Source organism: Pyxicephalus adspersus, chromosome 3 (assembly GCF_032062135.1).
Source record: "Pyxicephalus adspersus chromosome 3, UCB_Pads_2.0, whole genome shotgun sequence".
NCBI classification, from domain to species: domain Eukaryota; kingdom Metazoa; phylum Chordata; class Amphibia; order Anura; family Pyxicephalidae; genus Pyxicephalus; species Pyxicephalus adspersus.
Window position 1 is genome coordinate 18,746,343 of NC_092860.1, and position 24,082 is coordinate 18,770,424.

General features: G+C 36.1%; 1 protein-coding gene across 1 annotated transcript in view; it reads left to right on the forward strand.

Annotated features, from left to right (window-relative positions):
* Window positions 1–5,906: 5,906 nt before the first annotated feature.
* The window catches only part of LOC140325388 (protein-glutamine gamma-glutamyltransferase E-like), a 39,199-nt gene continuing 21,023 nt past the window's right edge, over window positions 5,907–24,082 (forward strand). Inside the window, exons 1-4 of the mRNA XM_072403212.1 lie at window positions 5,907–5,964; window positions 20,324–20,512; window positions 21,071–21,241; window positions 23,381–23,499. Coding sequence (XP_072259313.1) covers window positions 5,907–5,964; window positions 20,324–20,512; window positions 21,071–21,241; window positions 23,381–23,499 — 537 coding nt within the window. The remainder of the gene's footprint in view (window positions 5,965–20,323; window positions 20,513–21,070; window positions 21,242–23,380; window positions 23,500–24,082) is intronic.

Consider the following 24,082-nt stretch of genomic DNA (forward strand, 5'->3'; position numbering starts at 1 on the left):
ATGAATGGAGATAGTATCTCCATTCAACCTCTATTGCCCTCATATTGCCTGCGGTTACAGCTAATTGAAGGCACCTGCTTTCAATTAGCTGTGACCGCAAAGTTCCCACGGTCCAGGAATCCCACAATGACATTATGATTCATAATGTCATTGTCGGATAACCTGTAAAAAATAAAAAAAGAACAACTTTAAAATAAAAAACACATACAAAATAAATAATTTAAGAAAAAATTTTCCTCCTGAATTTTAGCTGTCGAATCCCGTGCTTTTCGGGTCGGGTCTACCCAACATCGAACAGCCATATTCGGGTCCAATATAAGGACATCCCGAATTTGAACATCAACACTAATTATATGTCATTTACCGGCCTCTTAGTAGTTGAGTTTTTGCTGACTTTAATTTAGGCTTATTAACACTAAAATAGGTATGCTGATTCTGAAAGTGCAGTTAGTTTTCTTCTATCACGTATCAGGTTTTTCTCTACCACTTATTTTAATACGATTACTGTAGTGTGTTTTTGTATAGGCAATTCATTTACACCCAAGACAGTGTGGTCAGAGGTTGTGCACTGCTCTATATAGTAAATAAGCTTTATATTAAATTTGTTTTTCAACACATTTTCTTTTTTTTTCAGATCATGTCAGACTGTTGTTTCTCTTTGTAGGTGCCTAAACAACCCTGATTCATTTTGTTATATCTGTGTTTTTTTCACCTTTCTCAAAGGGCGAACATCAGCACATTTGTAGAGCAAGCCTAATTGGCATATTTCAAAGTTAAATTTGGTAATCAAGATAAGGCTTGGGCCCCTCACAAGGTGTGCAAACAGTGTGTCGAGGGTTTACAGATGTGGACAAAGCGAACACATGATAAGATGCCATTTGGTATACCTATGGTTTGGTGAGAGCCAAGAGACCATTTCAGTGACTGTCAGTTTTGTATAGTGAAAACTTCAGGATATAACAAGAAAAATAAATGTATCATAGAGTATTCTAGTCTACTATCGGCTATATGCCCAATGGCTCATTCAGATGAAATCCCAGAGCCAGTTTTCGTTACACTACCCTTTATTGAAGAACATAATTATGGTGATGAACTAGGTGACAATGATGAAGAGTTTGAAAATGAAGAGGCCTCAGTTCATAGAGAATTTGATCAGCATGTGTTGAGTGATTTGGCACGTGATTTGGGACTATCGAAGGAGGCTTCAGAACTCCTAGCATCAAAGACTAAGTGAGAAAAACGTACTTGAAAAAGGAACAAAGGTATCGTACTTTCGAAACAATGAAATTGAATTTCTGCAGTACTTTAAAACTGACAGTGTCTTTGAGTATTGCTATAACATACCTGGATTAATGGAGAATTGGCAATTCCAATCAATAACTCAATTGAATGTAGACTATTGATCGATAGCTCAAAGTGGAGCTTAAAGTGTGTCCTCCTTCACAATGACAATATATTTGGGTCAGTCCCAATTGGCCATTCAGTTTCTCTTTGTGAAGAATATGCAGATATAAAGAGAGTCTTAAATTGTTGCAGTATCACCAACACAATTGGGTCATCTGTGTTTACCTTAAAATGGTATGCTTCCTTCTTGGAAGCCTGGTATGATTCTTTCTTGGAAGCTTGGTATGCTTCCTCCTTGGATCCCTGTTGTGCGTGTGGGACAGCACAGCTCATAGGAGGCATTGTAAAGGAATTGGTCTCCAAGATCTGCCATAAAACCAGGTGATCCAAACATTCTACATGAGCCCCTTGTTGATAGAAAGAATATTATATTCCCGCCTCTGCACATGAAACTGGGTCTAATAAAGCAGTTAGTTAAAGCTTTGCCAACTGACGGAGACTGTTTTAAGTGCCTCATTTTGGCATTTCCTAGCCTGTCATTTGAAAAAATAAAGGCCGGTGTGTTTGATGGTACACAGATTCGGCAGCTCATCAAAGATGAAGATTTCATCAGGACAATGTCAGAAGTCCAAAAGAATGCTTGGTTATCATTCAAAGCCATTGTCTAAGACTTTCATGGAAACACACGAGCAAATAATTAAGTCTAGTCTAGACTTCTAGACACAGAAATAGTTTAGAAACTCTTAGAGACCTACAAAATGCTTGTAATATGAGCATCAAGGTGCATTTTCTGCAAAGATATCTTTCTAACTTCCCAGAAAACCTTGGTGCAGTCAGTGATGAGCAAGGTGAACAATTCTCCAAGATTTGAAGGTCATGGGAGGATGGTATCGGGGAAGATGGGATGTACATATAATGGCTAACTATTGTTGGAGCATACGTCCGGATTGTCCTAATACTGAACATTCTAGGAAAAGCTATATGTGTAAATGTTTACCGTAACCTCTGAACCCGATTAATTTTCAAATGTTTTACTGTAAAAAATGTCATAGAGTAACAATAAATCCTTTGTATGAACAAAAGAAATTTAAATAAACAGTGCATTCAAGTTTTTATTTCATTATTTTTTCATTGTATGTACAATTTGTATGTTTTTTGATAAACATGGAGGGTACCCTGTATCGTTAAAACTGGATGTGTTAGCAAAAAACTGGGGTAAATTCACCACCCAAAAATTGGTAAAAAAAACAAGTATAAGATCTAACTTGTATCTTGAATACATACATTCTTGGATACCCTCAAACACTAAGATTACTAATATTGAAGTTTTTTTAGGTATTATCTTGGCTCATTAAGTCTAGGACCTGGAACCCTTGGATTGGTAGTTTTATCTGGCTACTATTTTATTAAATTATGAGTTTATGTTTATACTCATAAAAGTTAAATATATCTTATACTGAATAACCCAATAATTTCAGTAAGTTTGTGTCCCTAAAATATCTAGTACATATGGTCAGTGCTGTATCTATGCACACAAATACACCCATCTACATAAATAGAGATATTTTACCTATACGTTGATGTACATATAATTACCTACCTGTTAAATACTTTTAGGCCTTCTACTCCATATATATTTTCTTCAACTGATTCCACAAGACACACCTTAAACTCGAACTGGTATGTACCATTTTCAGCCCATTGCATTCTTTCCTATAATACATTACCTTATTCGGATATGTTTACTTTATAACTCATTAATTTATATATATACGTGGATATATTTTCTATAACTAGTAGTATATATTATATTACATGCAATGTAGTTTGATTCTCAGTATACATTGGTGTTTGTTTTTGATTTGTTGCAATTATTTTTTATTATAAAGGTTGTTGGAATTTTTACATATATATCTCCTTCTATCAGTGTATTTACTGGTTCACCCCCATCCGCTGAGAAAGCCTTACAGGTGAAACGCGTCGGAGCACGAGATCCAGCTCTATTTCCCTTGTAATGTTGCTTTTAATTGATATGTAGTTGACCTTTGTTTAGTACTATGTTCTGTTAACGCCACACAAAAATATGGCCCATATCGACTTGTATGAATATTATGATATTGTAGAATGTAATTGGTCGATTGTAAAGAGTGTATTTCCCACCATTCACAATATTATAAAGTTCATAGCCTTGGAACTTGCTACAATTTGTAACTCAGTTGCTAAACTGGGGTTTGTGTTCTGACTTCCCCACCTTTTGCCTTTTATCTATTGTTTAATTACCATGATTGGATGCACTAAGGTGTCTATCTCACATGACATTATTGTGTTAAACTGAGCCTTCCATGCAAGTAAATGCTCATCTTTGCCCACAGCCCTCCAGCCCAAATAGGTTTAAGATGCCATACACATTAGTACAAGTTTACCAGAAATACAAAGAATAAGCTTTTAGGTATATTTTAATTGACACTTTAATCTTAGGGTGTTATGGGTATTATAGTTTGAGCCCACAGCACTTTTAGACAAACCTTTTTAAAGCAAATTAAGTAGTTATTTTGGATTTTAATAATTTGTATTAAAGATGTTTTTAACAAATGAAAATTGTTAATTAAATTATTAAATGTTATTAAAGTGATATTAATTACGGGTACTTGAAAAACTGTAAAAATATACATGTAAGTCCCAATATCCCTCAAGCCATTTTCTTTATATTTTTCCAAATTAAGTAGTTGTCAGTCTTGCCAGATTGATACTAAAATAAAAAGATAACTCATAAAGAATTGTAACCTGTGAAGGTATAGTGCCACATCCAATACCAAAAATATGAAACATATAATTATACAGACATTTAAGGCACTCTTCCTCAATTAATAAAAATAAATATATACAAACACATTTATAAAACCATAACAACCATAGGACATATCAGACGCACATGACAATCTCATTAATCTTTTAAAGCATTTCGCCAGGTGTGCTTTGTCAGGAAAAGATGTTGAGATAAATACATCCTAGTTACAAGCTTATAACTCCTGCCTTCAATATGAATATGATACTGGTTGCTGGGAACCTCCTCTGTGATGGACCATATGGCAGAGCGGAACGCGTGGCCCTGGAATGCAGGGACAGTCCAAGAGGATTTTTCAGCCCCAAGGTATTGCATAGCATGTTTGCAGAATCCTTAGAACTGTAAATGTTAGCCTCTCAAAAAAGACATTTCCCGGGAAATGGAGATCTTAGGGCAGAAAATTGAAAATAAAAAACTGTAGTATCCAGGTTTGAAAGTCCATTAAAGAGGAGGATCCCAGCAACCTGTATAAGTTTCATCTTGAAGACGGGGGACATAAGCTTGTATTTAGAATGTATTTGTCTCAGCATCTTTTCCTGAAGAAGCACACCTGGCAAAACGTGTTGAATGATTTAAGAGACTGTTATGTGCGTCTGATATCTCCCATGGTGTTGTTATATGTATATGTTTTTTTTTCATTTTTTCATTTTTTTCATTTTTTCATTTTTTCATTTTTAAAAAAATTATGGTTTCATTACTATATTTGTATTTGACTTAGAAAAGGAGCCTTAAAAGTCTAGATTGCTAGTTTGTACAAAATAGGGTAACAATAAGGCTAAAGCCTAATGGCGAACAAATAATTGCTTATTCTTTTACTCTGGAAGTACTTTACACAATGCAAAGCTAAAATTTGTCCATGCCAGTAAATAATGTAACCATTAATTATCCTATGAGGATTTGAAGTGTAATCATTTAAATTGTTTTCATATGCAGACTAATGATGAGTGATACGTATCAACTATATAAAAAACTGCGGAGTGACAGATACTGGAAGGCGATTAGAACCTGTATGATTAGAAAAGGGAAGGATCTCACTTTATATCATTCATCTAACTGTTGTATTGCCGTAATGCAAAATAAAAACAACAGCATAATATTTATGTTAATTAAATGAATACCATTGTACTTTAACTGATAATACTGTAACTACTCAAAAATCAGCTTTGATTTAGCAATCTATGAATCCTATTTATTTGTTCCACAGATTGAATTTTACATACCTCTATTCCTAAAAAAAAAACTCAAGAGAAAAAAATGCATCATGACATTAGAAGCATTTCCTAAGAACTCATTCTGAATTTTTTGTTATCAAGTAGAGTTGTGGAGATCAACTAATCTAGAAGATAAGCCCAGGCCAACCTATCCCCAACAGTACACTAGAGCTGACATTACTGTGACAGACTCCTCTTCTGGTTCTTATAAGGACCCAAATGGAGGACAGACAAAGGTAAGTGTTCACCTAATGCCGGCAGGGATGGACACCTAGAAAGACCCTGTTGCAGATTTGCTCCCTGGCAGGTGACATGGTATTACCTGAGGGATTGAGTCCAAGTGACGCCTGGTCTTCTGCAGAACATACCACAAGGGATGATGGGCCAGCAACCCCAATGGCCACCAGACGACTTTGGTACAAGGATCATTGCCCACAGGCTCTTCCCACCAGAGGAAAGGAGGATTGGATGATTTTGACATAGGAACAGCTGTCGTGGCAGCTATAATGCAAACTGAGGTCAGTGCCAAGACAAGTCATGGTCGTGAACAGGCCAAAGGTCAAGGTGAGCAGCAGGCAGGAAGTGAAGTTGTGGATAGGCCAAGGTCAAGTTAGGCGTTAGGCAGAAAGCAGAGTGCTGAGGGTTCAAACCCTGAAAATCAGACAGAATGAACACTGGACAGAAAGCTGGAGAAGATGCTAATGATCTAGCAGCATCTGCAATGACTGAGGAGACCTGTATAGCCCTCCTATTGTTTTACCCTGACCATGCCATTTACTTTAAGATACATAAGAGATGAAATGCATCATGTCATGCAATTGTACTTTAAGTTGAAAATTGTAATTTTAGGAATCTGCCTAAATTGTGAGAGAACGGTTAAGCTTTCTGCTCTAAAATCAGATTAGAGAGTTCCAATTTCCATTTAACAGCAAAAGAAAAAAAAAACAAATAGGATAAGTTTATTGGATTTACATATAGATTTTTTTTATACTTTTACACTATTTTTTTAGCCTAAAGGTGGTGTTCACATGTCAACAGGCCTATTCTTATCTGTCTTGTTAAAATAAAGAGATATGTTGTTTACAGAGTGCCGTAGCTCAATCTGTAATTTACAGGTACACCAGATACAACTGAATGACTCCATTCTTTTTTAGTTTTTGAACAATATGAAGATTTGGTCAGAACTGGCTTCTGCTGCCCTTTAACTGTAAGAGTTTAATAAATATAGAGAAAACAATAATAAAAACTGGTTTAAAAACTCTGTTTTTTTGCCAGATCATTTTATTTTCTCCTGCATGTACTCACAAAGGCATACTACACACTTGTACATACTTGGGTGTCAAAAACATCCAACTATCTTCACATATTAGCCACTTTGAGAATTATTTATCCTTTAATGATGTCATAAAACTAACTACTTTTATTGAGTAAAATAGCAATTTTCATCTGGGAGACGCTGTCATTGACTTTAAATGAAGGGTTGTGACAATAAAAGCTACAGGACTGACAAATTCCTCATCAATGAGCAGTGGCTTGGCTTGCACTACATTTTTTGTTTTGCATTGTCACACTGTGTGAATGTTGTGTCTACAAGTGAGAATTTGTAATTAGTTATTGACTCAGATAGCTTTATGTCATCTGAACAGACCTAGCCTGCAATGGATAATGCTGATGGCATTCATACCAGCATATCACAATTTACAGGAAATTAAACTCATATTTCATTCAGGTTTGTCATTTTCTTACTCACATCAAGTCACTCACTTATGTCGCCTCCCTTTTCTTTCCCAGTCTACTCTTATATTTGGAGACTGTTGTCACACCCACCATAAATCACCTTTAAGGCGGTAATGGAAATTCATTATGCTATTATTTTACAAATTGAGGTTGCTTTATGCAAATAGCAAACTTGTGCAAACCAGCAAGTGAAGCCAAAGCAGAAGCTGGCATGAAATGCTTTTACGAGCCAAGACCTAGACATATTTCCTTATCTCTAGTCTGGCCAGAAATGCAACAAGAAGCAGATCAGAATGTTTAATGAAGGGTAAACATAAATTAGTTATGACTGTAGCAAACAGATATTGCAAGGCAGGCCTGGAGCCAACAATAAAAAAAGACAGCATAGGTGCAGGGGCCACATGACTATGTGCTAATGGGAACCCGTCATGTAAGGGTTAAGATGGGAGAAGAAAAGTGTAGGGTATGCCGTGGTGATCGTTAGGGGTGAAGAGATTGCAGAGGAGTTAATAAGGGCTGGGCAGAAATAGTGGGGTAGTGGTAGTTGACGTGTTCCTCTTCTGAGCTGAATGTTGCTCAATGTCATTCGGCTCATTTCCTGTAAACCCATGCCATGTTTGCCACACCCCCGAGGATTCTCCTTATTCTTGGCTCATAGTAGAATATTGCAAAGAGCAGCTTTTGACACTGTGTAAATGTCATTGTCTTGAGAAATATGTGTTAAATAAGCAGTAATGTTTGATAAAGCAGAGATAACTCCATGATTGGAGGAGTAGCAGAAAACAGGACAGATCAAATAACCATGCTCACCTCCAAGTTTCACAAAACAAGCAAAATGCCATACACATTTGTAATTTGTAAAGCTGTACTGATACCTTATAATATCTTTATAAATATACCGCTATATATATTATCAAGGGAGGAGTGGGCTGAGCGACAGGAGGCAATTACCCTCCTATAGCAATATATATGGTCTATATAGTCTAGTACAGGGGTGGACAAACTTTTTATGTCAGGGGCCCTAATCTGAAACAAATGGGAGAGTGGGCAGGCTGTGTCCCTGCACACAACCCGCCCACTCTCCCATCGCAGGCTCAGATCCGGGGACTAGTAGCTTTGAGAATTGATTCAGACCTAAGCAACTATTCTAATTCTGTGAGTTCGGCTCTGTCATTTGTTTGTACATAGATGCCACATCCCATTATTCTAATTACTTAGAAGAGAAATTAAAAGTTTAGGGGAGTCTAAAGGCATCAACAAAAAGTTATAGCAGTCAAATTTTAAAACATAACAAGAGACATTATTAATCTGTTCAATATACAAAATAGAAAAAAACATCAACACAAGATAATTACACATATTAAAAACACATCAACATTCAGTAGTCCTATTATCTCACATATTTCCCAAAAACTGGTTTAACGTGTTTTTCAGATCAAAATGTATGCTTCTTCCGGAGAAAAGTAGGGCATATCAGAACTAAATCTCAAACAATTGATATTCTAAAGTACATGAAAAAACACAAAATAAAAACAATATAGTATAATTTTGTTACAAACCAAAAAACAATAATCACAGAATGTTTCACCCTACAACATGATGTACCTGTGCAAGAATTCTCCAGTATTATTTTTAAATAAAAGCTGTCACTTAAAGGATTAAAAATTCTTTTTGCAATTGCATAATTGGATTATTCTTATATAAGATTTTGGTGATTGGGTTAAGACCTACTATAGCTGAATGAGGTATAGTCATTGTCATGTAAGTTGCAACATTTTTCTATTGCTTACTAACAACATGCTTTGTAACAATGCTTCTAAATAGTATAATTACTAACATTTCTCTAACTATCTTGTTTGCCAAAGCCAGATATATTTAGGTTTCAATATAATGTGATCAGGGCACTGATATATGCATTTTCTACTTATTATATAAGTAGATATATTTCACATGAGTAGTGGCCAATGGATGACAGGTGGCGAATGTAAAATGACATATTGTTTCTTTGTAATGGTTAAAGAATTGCCTTAACTTGCATTTACAGACTATATTCTGATTGTTCAATCTTCTTTTGATTTGCCAGTAACAATGAAGTATGCAGATCTATCTTTTTTGGTTGAAATAGAATGGATTGGTTAGTTGGGTCAATGGGCTCATCAAACAATTTTGGAAAATCTAAGAAGATTATATAAATGCTGGAAAATCTAATATTATTGGTAGTGTTGGTGTTCGAATTCGGATTGTCCTTATATTCAACCTGAATATGGCTGTTCGAATTTGGGTAGACCTGACGAGAAAAAAAATGACAAGATTTGACGGCAAAAATTTGGATAAAAAAAATGTAAACACATGTGTTAAAAAAATGGGGACCCACCATTGACTAATGGTGTTTGAATTCAGCATTCAATCACCGGAACAATTTCTTACTATTCGATCCAATAGCTGTCGAATTGAATAGTGAGATATTCGACCAACACTAAATATTGGTATAGGTATTCCTTACCCTAATTCTTGCAGAGACATACATGAAGTAGTGCAACTACAAACACCTCTCATAATTTCATATATGTGTCCAATAGTTATCTAATGAGTGATTACAAAACACAATGGAACAATATCAAGAGACTTTAAAACAATTATTATAGTATGTCCTAAAATGTTACATTAACACCCTACCATATGCATTTAATAAATATGTACATACTCCACTACTACTTTATTGGGTACACCTGCTCACCCGCTTAGTAATGCAAAAATCATCACATAGCAGCAACTCAATGCATTTAGGCATGCAGACATGGTCATGGTGACCTGCGGAAGCTGAAACCAAGCATCAGAATGGGAAAAAAGATGACTGAATGTGCTTTAGTTGTTGGTACCAGGCAGGCTGGTATGAGTATTACAAAACTGCTGATATGCTGGAATTTTCATTTACAAACATCTATGGGTTTGCCTAAAAATAGTCTGAAAAAATATTTCAAGTGTTTATAGTTTTCTAGGAGAAAATGCATTGTTGAAGCCGGAGGTCAGTGGAGAATGGCCAGACTGGTAAAAGCTGGTATAAAGGCAACAATAACTCAAATAAAATTTCTTACAACTGACGTATGCAGAAAAGCATCTCTTTGTACAACACATATAGCAGCCGAAGACCACAGCAGGTGCCACTGTTGTCAACTACCGGCTGGTGCTCAAAACTACAATTTGCATGGGCTCACTAAATTTTTATTTACAGTTACAATTATTGCAAGTGTTTAGCCTTTCAATGCAAAATCCCACTCCATTAGTAACTAATTAGTTCATGTAAACAGATCCTTCAGCTCACTTCCAAAGATCCTTATGCTGTCTAGTATATAGAGGCATTTTGTTTGCAAACATGCAATCAATATGGGAGTGTCACAATTATTATTATTATTATAATAATAAACAGGATTTATATTAAATTATTATGTAGCGCTGTACATTAAAAAGGGATCTCTTTTTACACCAAATATTCATAGTAAAGCTTTCTATTACTAAAAGACATAGCATTTCTCAATCTATTCTTTGTGCTCGTCCTTGGGGATTTTTTGGGGTCTATAGAAAACTTGGACGTTTCAACCAAATTCAACAGGCAGCTCTGTTTCGGTGGGTTGTTGTTGGTTCTTCCTGGTTCCTTAGTAGAAGTCAGGATATTTATATAACCAATTCAAACTGTCATTAAGCTATTGGGGTTGAGGCTGGAGATAGGTATGGTGCTTAGTCATGTTATATGTTACGTTGTCAGTGGGCACCCAAAGATTCTCTTTTGCCAATATAGGTCTGTTTATGTTTTTTATCAATATTGGTTATTGTTATTTTATGAATGTTTTATGAAAGGCTGCTGTGGCCAGGAAAATCTAACATCAAACAGTCTGTGTCTTTCATCTGGAATTAAAGGGGCAGGTAAATATGAATCTAGTAGATATCACAAGCATTTTCAGTTTGCACTATGAATAAAGTAAGGGGATAACAATTTTATTTATATCCTTCTTCTATGTAGCTATGCTCTATTTTTTTTTCTGTTGAAATCCCTTGTTTCTTAGGCTCTGATTTATTAAAGCTCTCCAAGGTTGGAGAGGATACACTTTCTTCTGTGAATTTGGGTGATCCAAAAATCTAGAATGAATCTGGTCCAGGATTAAGAACATTTGTCAATAAAAAGCAAATGACTTTTGAAAATCCATTCGAGGTTTGCTGGATCTACCAGCCTTGGAAAGCTTTAATAAATCAGGGCCTTAGAGTGTAACATTGTACATGGCACAATGACATATATTTTTAGGTGAATACTCTATTTGTTATGTTTGTAAAGATCTTGTAGCACTTTATTTTAAACTCAAAGCTCATGCAGAATTTAAGTAACAGGGAAAAAATTCCTTCTGTTCCCAAAGGACAATCAGCTATTATCCAGGGACAACATTCTATATAGCGTTACAAATATCAATAGCCATTTGTACATTAGGCGTAAGTACCAACATTTTTTCCTACAGTAGCAAAGAATGCAATAATGTCTCTGGTAATAAAATTAAAGTAAACACCTTGCCACTATACAGATAGTTTATACATCTGATCACCATTCGTTGAGAATGATACAATATTTCAAGTAATCCTTCTTCATAACTGCATTCCTCCGGGTCATTTAATAATTTATTTGCCCTACAATATACCCTTTTAAATTTCATTGTATTGTAGTGGATGACTGGTAGGCCAGTGTCTAAGACATAAATTTCCCCAAAATTATTTTAAACTGTCCCTGTCCACCTGGGAGTTTTGGCCAACTATCCATCCATTGCATGTACCATGACTTCCTGAAGAAATATCTCTGCTAAAGTGCGCTTAGATAGATGGAGTATTCACATGCTAGCATAGCCCTAGCTCAGGGCATAAAGGTAGAGACTGCTGTCCACTGGGCCTAGAGTTTTACATTTTAGTTGAAGAACAACTATGAGGGATGGAGGGACGTGTTACAATATGGGCATTCCAGTGACCCAGTGAGATTCGGGCACTACAGGTTACAGTGGGAGAGAGAAGTCAGTGCTCCAAATACAGAACAGGAGCTGTCATAGTCCTCCAGTGTAATCTGCAGGACAGCTCAGTCCTGGACAGCCTACGACACAGCCCCATCTGACCCATCCGACCCCAGCAAAGGGTCCCAAATGGGTTCCTGCTCAGCTTTGCCTTAACCAGCACATTAAAAGACTGGTGACATATCACTAATAGCATTCCAGCATTCCGACTAAAAAAAATGTCAGATGCCTAAAGTTTTTAATCAAAAACTGGGTGGACTGACACTTGATAAAGAAAAATAATTACCATTAAATGGCACCACTAAGTTTATTATGATAATGTTTGTTATCTTTATATAATAACAGGTTGCCTTGCTAGAATGACTTTGCAGAAAGATGTTATTAGGACAAATTGTTGTCCTCTTGAAATTCCCTGTTGTGAAATATTGTGTCACAATGAGAAATTTGGGAGTTTAGAGTCTATGACCTATTGCATTTCCCAGAGAAAAAGTAATATGTAATGTATGTAATATAACATTTCTTTAGCATATTGATGACTATGAAGAGATAAAACAAAGAATGCAGATTAAACTTAGCTATATTGATGAACTGTTGTTTCATATCTATAGTGTATAATTTATTACATAAAATGTTCATTTTGCAAAATTCTTTCACGACAATTGAACAAGGCTAGAGCTTAAAAAACTCTGATTTTCTCAGATCCTTGATACACTTGGCATGAAATCTCTGTGTGCAGGGGCCTATTACCCCCATGACCCCCACGGTTGTAAGGCAGCCTGGGGATGTGGGGGCAATGGCAGTCTGCATCATTTTGCATGGCACTCTATTCCCTACAATCTCATTACTGGTGTCTCCCATTACATCTTAAATGAAGATGGTGATGTCAAGTTCTTTGACTTGACTCGGGCACTGAAGAGTAGTTGGGTTTTGAAAGTCATGAGGGAGGATGTGGCTGCTGAACCCTTTGCCCACTGGATTCACTCAAATGATAAGCTGGTGGGTGTACCTAAATTATCAATATCACAGATATCACTATTGAACATCCCTAATCTCCCCTCCATATCAGTGCAGGGGATAGTCCGACTCATTTGTATGGAGGGGGACACTAATTGTATCATACCTTCATAACACAATGGAACATCACATCCCCCTGAATATCATTGCAGAGTACAGAGTACCACATTTATGGGGATAGAGGCCCCAGTATTGCCATCACCCCCAAAATTACTAAAGAGCATCTTATTCCCAATATAATGTTGCAGGGGACAGAGTTAGTTATTTATTGCAGGTAAGACCCCGTTATTAACATTACCCTATATCAATACATCCCTGCACTATGTCTTATATATAAATATATATGTATCAAGATGTTGGGAAACTGTAGCCCAAAGGAATGACGATGGGGTAAATTACAGTGCAGCCTTATTGTTTTCTTGGAAGAGAAACCTTTCTGGGGGAAGAAGAGCCTTGATGGGGGGGGGGGGGGGGCATTGAAATTTCTAATTTTTTTTTTACTTTGTAACTTTATTCCTATTATTAAACCTTTAAAACCTTTATCTCATTTATTTATGAGCAGAGGATGTTCATTTCTTTATCACCCTTTAACAGCAAAAGATGCAGATGATACCCCTTGTTCCTTATTTACTAACGTTAAATAATTGGAATAGCTAATAGTACAAAAAAAAGGTACGGTGCCAAAACTTCTTTGTATTGTGTGCTAGTTAAAATAAACATTAAAACTACGTCCACAATACGTATTTACTAGGAATAATTGCTTAAACATGTCAATATAACATTGTGATCCACCCAGCTTATTATAAATAAGTCTAATTAAAATGCAGGAAAGGATGTGTCGCTATAAAGTCTAGCTGTGATTACACGAGTCACACAATAGTCATAGACACTGAAGTATTAACACACATCATGGCAGGAGCTGGAAGCTTTACAACAGGTATGTACTATTGCCAAAACATTTTTACATGGGGCAGACAACTAACTTTAATTTACAAAAGGAACTAGTACCTGGAGTCAGTACAATATTTTTTGTCATTGAAGAAGAAATCTATATTACAATTCCTTACTGAAGGTTGCGAAGAAAAGGTTTTCAGTGCTAATATTTATTGGCATTGGATAATACAATTTAAAGTCACTTGCTGCAGACACCATTCATGATTTTTGGGTACAAAGGTATCCCAAACATCTAATTCTGATCAATTCTATTTCAGATCAAGGTAAATATATTGCCTTTGAGAGGGCTTTGTTTTAAAATTATACACCTAAATGTTAGAGCATAAATATTCTAAGCTTGTTTTAATTAATATTCCTTTACATATGTTTGCCTTGGGGCTAGTTGGTAATAACTGTATGTATTTGTTCTTTGGTTAAGTATTTATGATTGGCATTAGTGTTTTGTTCACACCTCTGCTTTTGATAATGGTAAAGAATGTAAACTGAATGAATGTACTTAAAGAAGAGATCGAACCTTCAATAGACCTAAATTTTTAGCCATATGTCATAGATTTTGGTAAAAGATAGCACTCCAGAGGAAAAGTTTTGTAATTGTCGATCCATCATTAATATCTTGTGTATATTCCATCAGTTGTCTGTTGTCTTTGGCACTAACCATTTTATATAACGTACAGCCAAGATTACAATCATTTGTGTAAAGGCCTACAACTTTCCACCAACCATCAACAATACAATCTAGAAGATTTTTTCCCTTTGATATTTTTTGTGTTCTAGCCAAGCTTTCTCCCAAAGGTCAATGTCTAGCTCTGGCCATAAATAGACTTTTTTCGAGTTATGGTGAACTCAACATTTGGACTGAGAAAATGCTTTTTTGAGGAATCCCTAAGAGGAGGTCAGATATAAAACCTTTAACTCTAGAATTGTTTGTTCTCATTCACATTGCACAATGTTGTAAGATTTCTATACAACTAGTATGATCATTTACTCTTCTAACTGAGTAAATGCGAGAAAATGTAGATCAACCAGGTGATGCTGCTGGGTATTGTCCATAACTGTAAAACAAGTTGCTTCAACTAGAGTTCAACTTGTTATCGGGGACCCTAAAATAACCCTTTGATTTTAATGTTTATTCAGCCACCCATTTATTTAACATATAAAAGACATTTTCTGGACCATTTGCAGTTTGCAGCCCTTCTATTGTTTGTGTGGGATCACTACAGGGATATTTAGTGTGGACTAAATTATGGTCAAAATTTGTGTTTCTCAACCCTTATAACATAGGGGGAACGTCTTCTATATTTCATATATCCACAACTCACAGTACATTAGCGTGGAGGCCAGTAGGAAGAATGCCTCTTCTAATGTTGATCATTGGGAAGGCTGGAACCCTTACAGATAGCCAAAAAGATTTATTGGTGTATGATGAACTGTTCTTTGCTCAAGGAACTCCTGGCAACCTCTAGAAGAACCCTAGGGATCCACAGAACCCAGGTAGACAAAATCTATTCTAAACTAACAAGGTTTACAATGGGCCATTCTACTGAATAATTAATGATAATGAGAGATGTCCCATTCTTATTCTTTTAGTGGGATGCTTAACTGTCTTTTAACTCCACTGACAACACAGAAAGTGGACGCATCTGATCAATGAGATCACCTTTGGAGTCATTGATGTGTACAGCATTGAGAGGTTTATCATGTAAACCTCTAAAAAAGTGCTAAGCTTTAAATTACTTTTTGCTAAACAACTGCTACATTATACAAACTGGGTAAGAATTAGGTCCATGAAGTTTAATCTATAAAATTTAACACATGGCAAGGGAAGATTAATATTGGATTCCATTGCTGGCCTGAAAGTGGTAATTGCCTGACTCTATATTGAATGCATTGAATCAGCATGCGCCCAGTTTAGTCAGAGTTAAGCCAAAACACCTGCTCTCTATTCCTATTTCTAGACAGTGACTCAGAGTATTCAATGTAATAAAGCCACTTGATCAACATGACAAAAAGTCATCTAGCTTGTTCCAGCATCCAGCGACAGCCTGATTCTCCAGGCACAGTTTTTGTTTTAGTTTATCCTCTGTATCCTCTCACTGTCACCTCTTTCATTTCTATAATACCATACAGTCCTATGGATTGAATAGCTCCTATGAATACAATACAGCAGTGCTGTTCTCTAGTTAGTCTAGGTGGTATTTTAAGGGTGACCATAACTTGCAGAAGAGGGTATAGAGTTTTTGGTAAACCAAAAAATATTACCTATTTTTCCAGTTGTATAACTAATAAACTTTTATCTGAGGTCAAAGATAAACTGCATTAGTTTATATTATAAATTGACTATGTAATAAATTGAATAACCAAAAGCAACAACTGCTACTGGCTAAAGGGCAAAAACTGCTGTCAATACTAACAGGTAACTACATGATACTCCATGATGTTTCTGGAAACAGAGAGAGCAGTCATTTGATTCATGGGGGATGACCATATATTTACCATAGATTTGACATTAATTCACTAGTCCCTGGTGTTTTGTATGACCTGGTATTATGGGAAGCAATACAATTCCTGTGTTATGGTATAACGCATATTGCCACCCTTGGACAGATCCACCTTTAGATTTAGATCAGCAGATATAAAAAATCCTATGGGTATAATAATCAGATGTCCACACATTTTTTTTCCATATTCTGTAAATATCTAAACCCTAAAACAGAAATGCAATATTTTGCAGCTTACCTTTGTTTTGATATGGTGGCTACAATATTTTTATTTTGAATGGTCTTGACCATTTTTAGCAAAGATCAGAACACACCTATTGATCATGCCAGAAATGCGATGATACTTCCTCTCAATTGACTCCTCTGACCCCATCCAACATGTAATGAAGATGTGGAATGGAAGATGTGTTTGTAGTATAACGTGTACATATAGCAAGTGAGATATTTATGTCTGCATCATAACCTTCCTAGGACTGGAAATGTTTTATTTGTTGGGTAAATGTTGGTTCTTCAGTTCAGTGTTTCTTGCTCTTATCAAATTAGGGGAACCCCTTGAGATAATTTTCATGTCTTTAGGGAATTCCTTCTATATATTTATTACTATATCCACAGCTCATAGTACATTAGCGTTGTGGTCAGTAGGAAGAATACTTCTTACATTGCTGGCCACTGGGAAAATTGTCATCCTGACATATAGGCAAAAAGATTATTGGTGTCAATACCTGACCTGAGAGGTGCTAATTGCTGATTACTCAAGGAACCCTCAGCAACCTCTGGAGGAAGCCTAGGGTTTCATGGAACCCTTGTTTGGAAACACATCCTTTGATATTGCTTATCCCCATATACCTAGTATACACCTCTACTGCTCTTAGACCTCTTGTAGTCTATTCAGTTTTTGCTAAGCTCACACACACACCTGGAATATTATGAATATATATTATATTATATTAAATAAAATGTAAATATAGCTTCTTTCCTCACCCAAATTCTTCTAGTGAAGCTATTTTTTTTATAAATTTAAACAATTGAATGCATAACTGTGCAATGTACAGTATTTTATGTTTCTTTTTCTGATGCAGCTTTTCAAGTTTAAAATGTTCACAATCTGTAGCTAACAAATACATATTATTCACAGTGTTATGTAAACACCATAACATCTTTTATTATGCTGCATATTATCCATGATCTGAACACTGTGACTAAACTTTATAATACATTACAAACAGATACTCGGTAAATGTCATTTATTCTATTAGTCATTTATTCAATGGAATTAACCTGTCAGGGTTAGGTGTCTATAAACTACAAAGACACATAGTCTATACACTGCATAATGTTGGAGACAACATCATTACTCTTTAGGGAAATGCATGTTTGATGCTTTTATTTTATTTACAAAACAATTTTTTTCACGGGCTAGTCCACCAAATAGAGATATTTCAGGGAGATACACTGGTAATTCACATTGATGCTTGAGAGTTTAGAATCTCTTAAAGATTCTTGCGTACTCTATTGGCAAGACTTAAGCACTGAAGAGTCTGCATAATCGATGTGACCACTATTATCATTTTTATAGTAAAGAGAATGCAATACAGTCATAAAAAACAACAAAGAGGGTTTAATGTTGCAATATCCAAAGACATTAAAAATAATTAATTAATAAGTGAATTAATAATAAGAATTACAGGGCTGACTCAGACACCTATAACTAAAATATTACATATTTGGAACCCAAAAAAGAGAATAAGCTGGCATTAAAAGATGGTTTAGGAATGATACCAAAAGTACACTATTGCAGACATATTTGAAATGTGTAGTTTATTTTGGATAGGGTACATATTTAAATTTTTATTGATTTTATTGATGTCTGTGTTACTTTGAGGGGGATCACCCTTAGTTATTTGTTATTGTAACCATTGTCATTGGTGCAGAAAGTGATACGGAATCCACAATGTTAGAGCTGTCACAAGAACAGTAGGTCAGAGGAAATCTTCCAGTGTGGATACCTGTTCCAAGGTCATTTCTTCCTGCAGAAGCCTATAAAGGTGAAACCTGGGAAATTAGATCATTTACTGCCCTCATTTTATAGACTCAAACCAAACCCAGTTATGTACAAGGGAATTTAACTTGGAATGTTACATCGTATTACATTTGATAGGTAAAAAATTAAAATTACAAGCTTAGAATTTAGTTTGGTCCTCAAAACACCTGGTATTCAAGTTTACTTTTGAGCTTTTTTCTTTTAGTTGCTATTTTAGGAATGGGCCTTCTATAAAGTCCTTGGAATTTTTAAGAGATTTCCTCTACCAGATACAATATCTACTGGTGGAAAATTGGTTGGATCTCTTTTTATGCCTATCAACGCTGCATAGAACCGTAGTATGACTGTCAGAATGACATAGTATGACTGTCATTGTGAACTCTTGTGACATTCACTGATGAATATACATAAAACCATATACAGGTTCTTTTTTTAAACCAAAGTTCAATCCATGTTATTTTAGTTTTGGTTAGAATAGGGAAGAGTTATTTTTTCTGTATTTGAATCTAAAAAGAAAAATTTAAAGAAAAAAAGATTTTGCCTCACTTTTTGCCTCTTTGATACTTGTGCAAGAGAAGGTGTGATGGAACTCTGGAACAGAAAGGCAAAATGGCTATTATATCCATCTCAGAAAATGCATTATCTCTGTCCCCAATAAATACATTTGACATCACGTTATGAAAATAAACATCACGGTCATGAAAAAAAAATGTCCAGGATCAGGCGTTAAGAAATTTTTCTACCATTGTCTATTTACCCTTGCAATGGAGAGCAGATAAACAAATTAAAAATTACAATTATAAAGACATATTTAGAAGTCGTAGGTTTGTACTATTTCATAGTGGTGAGAAAACTACTGTGTGACAGTGGCGGTTGTTGGATATAGATGGGCTTCCCAGAAGTCCCTGTCCTGGTGTGAATACCAATGACAGCCTAGAGTTGAGGCCATGTAATGGGTATGAACGACTGGAAGAAATAACATGTAACATATGGAAGCCAATCTTTACATTTGGTAACTATAAGGGAAACTTGGCAGTGTTTAACCTTTTAGTCACACTGGCCCTGATGTATTAAAGCTCTCCAAGGCTGGATAGGATACACATTCATCAGTGAAGCGGGGTGGCAAAGCAAACCTGGAATGGATTTCTTAAAAGTGTTTTGCTATTTATAGGCAAATGTTTTGGATCCTGGACCAGATTTATTCCAGGTTTACTCAATCACCCAGCTTCACTGATGAAAGTGTATCCTCTCCAGCCTTAAATAAGGCCTATTAACCTGGACTTGTTTTGTAACATTAAAGACGATTGGTTGTTCAACAAAAGAGGTCTAATAGGTGTCTGAACAAACTCCAGAATTTGTATCCATAGAACATTAATATAGTAAAAGTTCTCCACTGAAATAGCCCTTAATAACATCTTCACTTATTGCAATGTAGTCTAGAAAAGACTTTTGGTCTCTATACTAGGTCAGAGATTGATTTCATGGTGAGTCTTATGGCTGATGTGTGCAATACGTTATGCTGCTATGATGCAGGTTTCTTCTCTGTACAATTTCCTTCTATGTATTTGTAATTAAAAAAGCACATAAATAGACATTTTTTTTCATGTTTATATAATATTACATTCTCTTGCCTACAGGTCTGCAATTGACCAGCTATGATCTACAGGTCCAGTCCAATAAATCTGCACATAATTGTCAATCCTACATGGGAAATGACCTGACTGTACGCAGAGGAAAGGAATTCACAATAAAACTGCAGTTCTCTGCACCAGTGAAAGCTGAAGATAGGTTACAGTTCACTGTAACTCTTGTTCCTACTACAGGAGGTAAAGCTAATATTTTGAATTTGAACATACAAGGTTTTATAGCAGCAATTAGCTTCCGCTTTAATTTTGTCCAGGGAAAAAGAAATGTTTATCTAGAGCAGCTTTTCTCAAACTTTGTATCATGGAGGAACCATGAATAACTAATACTAATGATTTCAGGGATAACTGTGAGGTCTTAGGGAACCCCTGCTAAATTTATTATAACCAAAACTCGCACTACATCACTTTAGAATTTCTATCCCCAAGGCATACAAGAAAATAAAAGCAAATCTCCACCTTTTACAGTTGTCACCAGAATAAATGCACCATTATGGTATTTCTCCCCAGTACATGGCACTGTAATGAACCTCAAGTAATGGTAAATCAATCATGTGTAAAGTATTACTCTGTAGTCTTTAGGCGAAAACACAGGATCTGTACATTGCACCATATTCATAGTTATTGTCAGCTTGGTGAACCTACCATACTGTAGCAGTATATAATAAGTTCATATGCAAATAACAAAGACAATTTACTTCTCATTTACGACCTTATAGTTCCTTATTTCTACTCTGGCAGGTAACTCACTTCTTGAATACAGTTTCAATGATTCCCCATCTTCATCAAGAAACAGCTGGGGAGCTCAGAGAAACTCTAGTGGATCCAACTCTGTGGATATTACCATCTTCACCCCTGCTGATGCAGTAATTGGACGATATGTACTATACTTGACTAGTGGAAGCTCCAGACGTATGAGGGAAGGATGGATGAGTCTGGCTGCAGCATTCATAATAGATTGTAGAGGAGAGAGTCGGGTTAGTGGAATACCAGAGAGGAGGATGTTACAGTAGTCCAGACAAGAGATGATAAGAGCATGTACAAGCAGTTTGGTGTTCTCTTAGGACAGGTAGGGGTGAATTTTGGAGACGTTGCGCAAGTGAAAGCGACAGGACCTGGAAATGTTCTCAATATGGGGGGTAAATGAGAAGGCAGAATGGATGGTGACACCAAGACAATTTGCCTGAGGGGAGGGACGAATAACAGTGTTTTTAACAGTTAGATATATGTCAGGGGGAGATTTGGAATGTGAGGGGGGCAAGATGATGAGTTCTGTCTATGCAGGTTAAGTTTCAGAAATCTGTCAGTCATCCATAATGAGGGAGACAGGTCAGGAGTGTCATCAGCATACAGATGGTACTGTAAACCAAAGGAGGCTATGAGACTACCAGGTGAGGAGGTGTACAGAGAAGAGAATCTATCCAAAGACTGACCCTCGGGGATCACCAACAGGGAGGAGAGTAGGAGAGAAGGAATTAGCATTGAAAGAAATTTGAAAGAATCCATCAGACAAGCAGGAAGCAAACCAAGCGAGAGAAATGTCAAAGATACCAATGATTTGGATTAGAAGGGGGTGATCAACAGTGTCAAAAGCAGAGAAGAGATCAATGAGAAAGAGGAGTTAAAAGTTGCCTTGAGATTTAGCTCTAATGAGGTGAGCTTTTTTGGTAGAATGGGAAACTCAAAAGCCAGACTGGAGAGGGTGAAGGAGAGAGTTGTTGCTCAGGTAATCAGTGAGTCTTTATTAGACAAGGCACTCAAGAAGTTTGGAAACATATGGGAGAAAGAAGATAGGACATTAGATAGAAGGTATAGAAGGGTCTAGTGAAGGTTTCTTCAGAATAGGGGGAATAATGGCATGTTTGAAAGCAGTAGGGTAAATATCAGTAGAAAGGGAAAGGTTAAATAGTTTGGTTAGTGCGGTAAAAAATGAATGGGAGCTTGCAGCCTCCTGGGATATTTGTGCCACATATCCAATAAGGCTGTGGGCTGCTCCTTTTGTGCATGCTCGAGATTTGGCATTCATCATCAGGGCTTTCCTATAATGTAAAAAAAGTGCCCATCTCATGCAGTGAGATCAGCAATTTTTTTTACATTTTGAGGAAGAAACTTCACCTGATCCCACTCCTGCACAGTGTGAAATTGGCTAATGTGAGCAGAATCCGGAAGAAAAAAGATGGAAGCGCTGGAGGCAAAAAGTGGGCTCAGTTTGTGTATAGATAAAGGGCTTCAGTAAAGGTAAGTCAAAAAAAATGTTCACAAAAGTTCTACTTTCAGAGCGTACAGGAGGTACTCCTGATAACTAGATAAAAGTAAAGAAAAAGTATGTAGGTGGTACATAACATTGTAATACCAGTAAGTACCACCTACCTTGAAGCAAATCTTTGCTGTCACTAGTAGTAGTCATGTTCAACCAGTGCTATTGAAGTAATAAGTAACCTAAAGTAACTTGAAAAGATAAAACAAAAAAGTATTCAGCATTTCAAGAATAAATCCAATTGAATGTGACTAACACACATTGGGAAAGTTAAACACATTGGGAGAATTAAAAGCACAGCCATCCAACACCTCCTGAAGTGTCAGATCCTGAGACACTGTAAAGGAAAAAAAAGTTGTGCCCAACAAAGGCAGTTAAATAATGTTTTAGTCTTTAGTTTTAGATACAATCTATTTTCTTCTTTTGGTGACAATATCTCTTAAATACATCTTGATGATCCATATGATGAGTCCCATATTACCTAGAAGTAAATTAAAGCTCTAAGATTCCAGTGTGTCACAGTTTCTGCTCATGACATTGAATGATTTGTCAACGAGCACTGTCATGTGCCTCCTAAACACAAAGAACTAGTTGTAAAATGGGTCATGCCATGTGCTGACTAGTAATCTGCAAATGATTGTAGGATTTTAAAGAAATGATGTATACTGCTGTCAATCAGGATTTTAGGCAAGTGCATTTTTTGGAGCTGTGTAGTGCAAATTACATGCCAAGAACAAGACACAAACAGTTCAGACATGTCTAGGTAACACCCATTTTTATTTTCATTCTTGCAGCTGATATGGTTTACCTGGCAGATGAAGCTCAAAGGCAGGAGTATGTGCTGTCAGAATTTGGTGTTATCTATGGTGGCGATTCCAAAAATCCCAGTTCATATCCATGGAATTATGGGCAGGTAATAGCAGGATATTTGTATTTTTAATGCACCCATCTTGTACTTTTGCATCTGTGTAAACGCAGAATGTATTTTTTCAATATTTTTTTAATATATTTTCAATACAGCTACAGCCTTTTCTAGAAAAGGGGTGTGACTTGTGAATGTGGCTTCAAAGAGTTGTGGACTGAACATTGTTCTTTAATCTGTAAAAAAAACACTGCACTTTTTTTTACATAATCTTTTAGAACCTTCATCTTCATTTGAACCCTTCAAATAATACATACAACTGTGTTTGGAACAAATTGGCTGGAGTCAGCTATTTATTAAGAACATTTATATAAAACATTACAAACATATATATATATTTATATATATATATATGGTTGCAAATCCGGGAACCCCCCAACAAAAACCAACACGCCACCGAAAACCAACAGAATGATATTTTTGTCCCCTAGGCGCGCACCCTTGCCTCGGGTTTTGATATCAACCTTACACCAAACTCCTCACTGTCCAACATCTGCCATCAAAACTTGCCTTCACTATGAACACCATCCCACTGATGAGTCCTTTTACCAACATTCCATCATCAACTAGACCC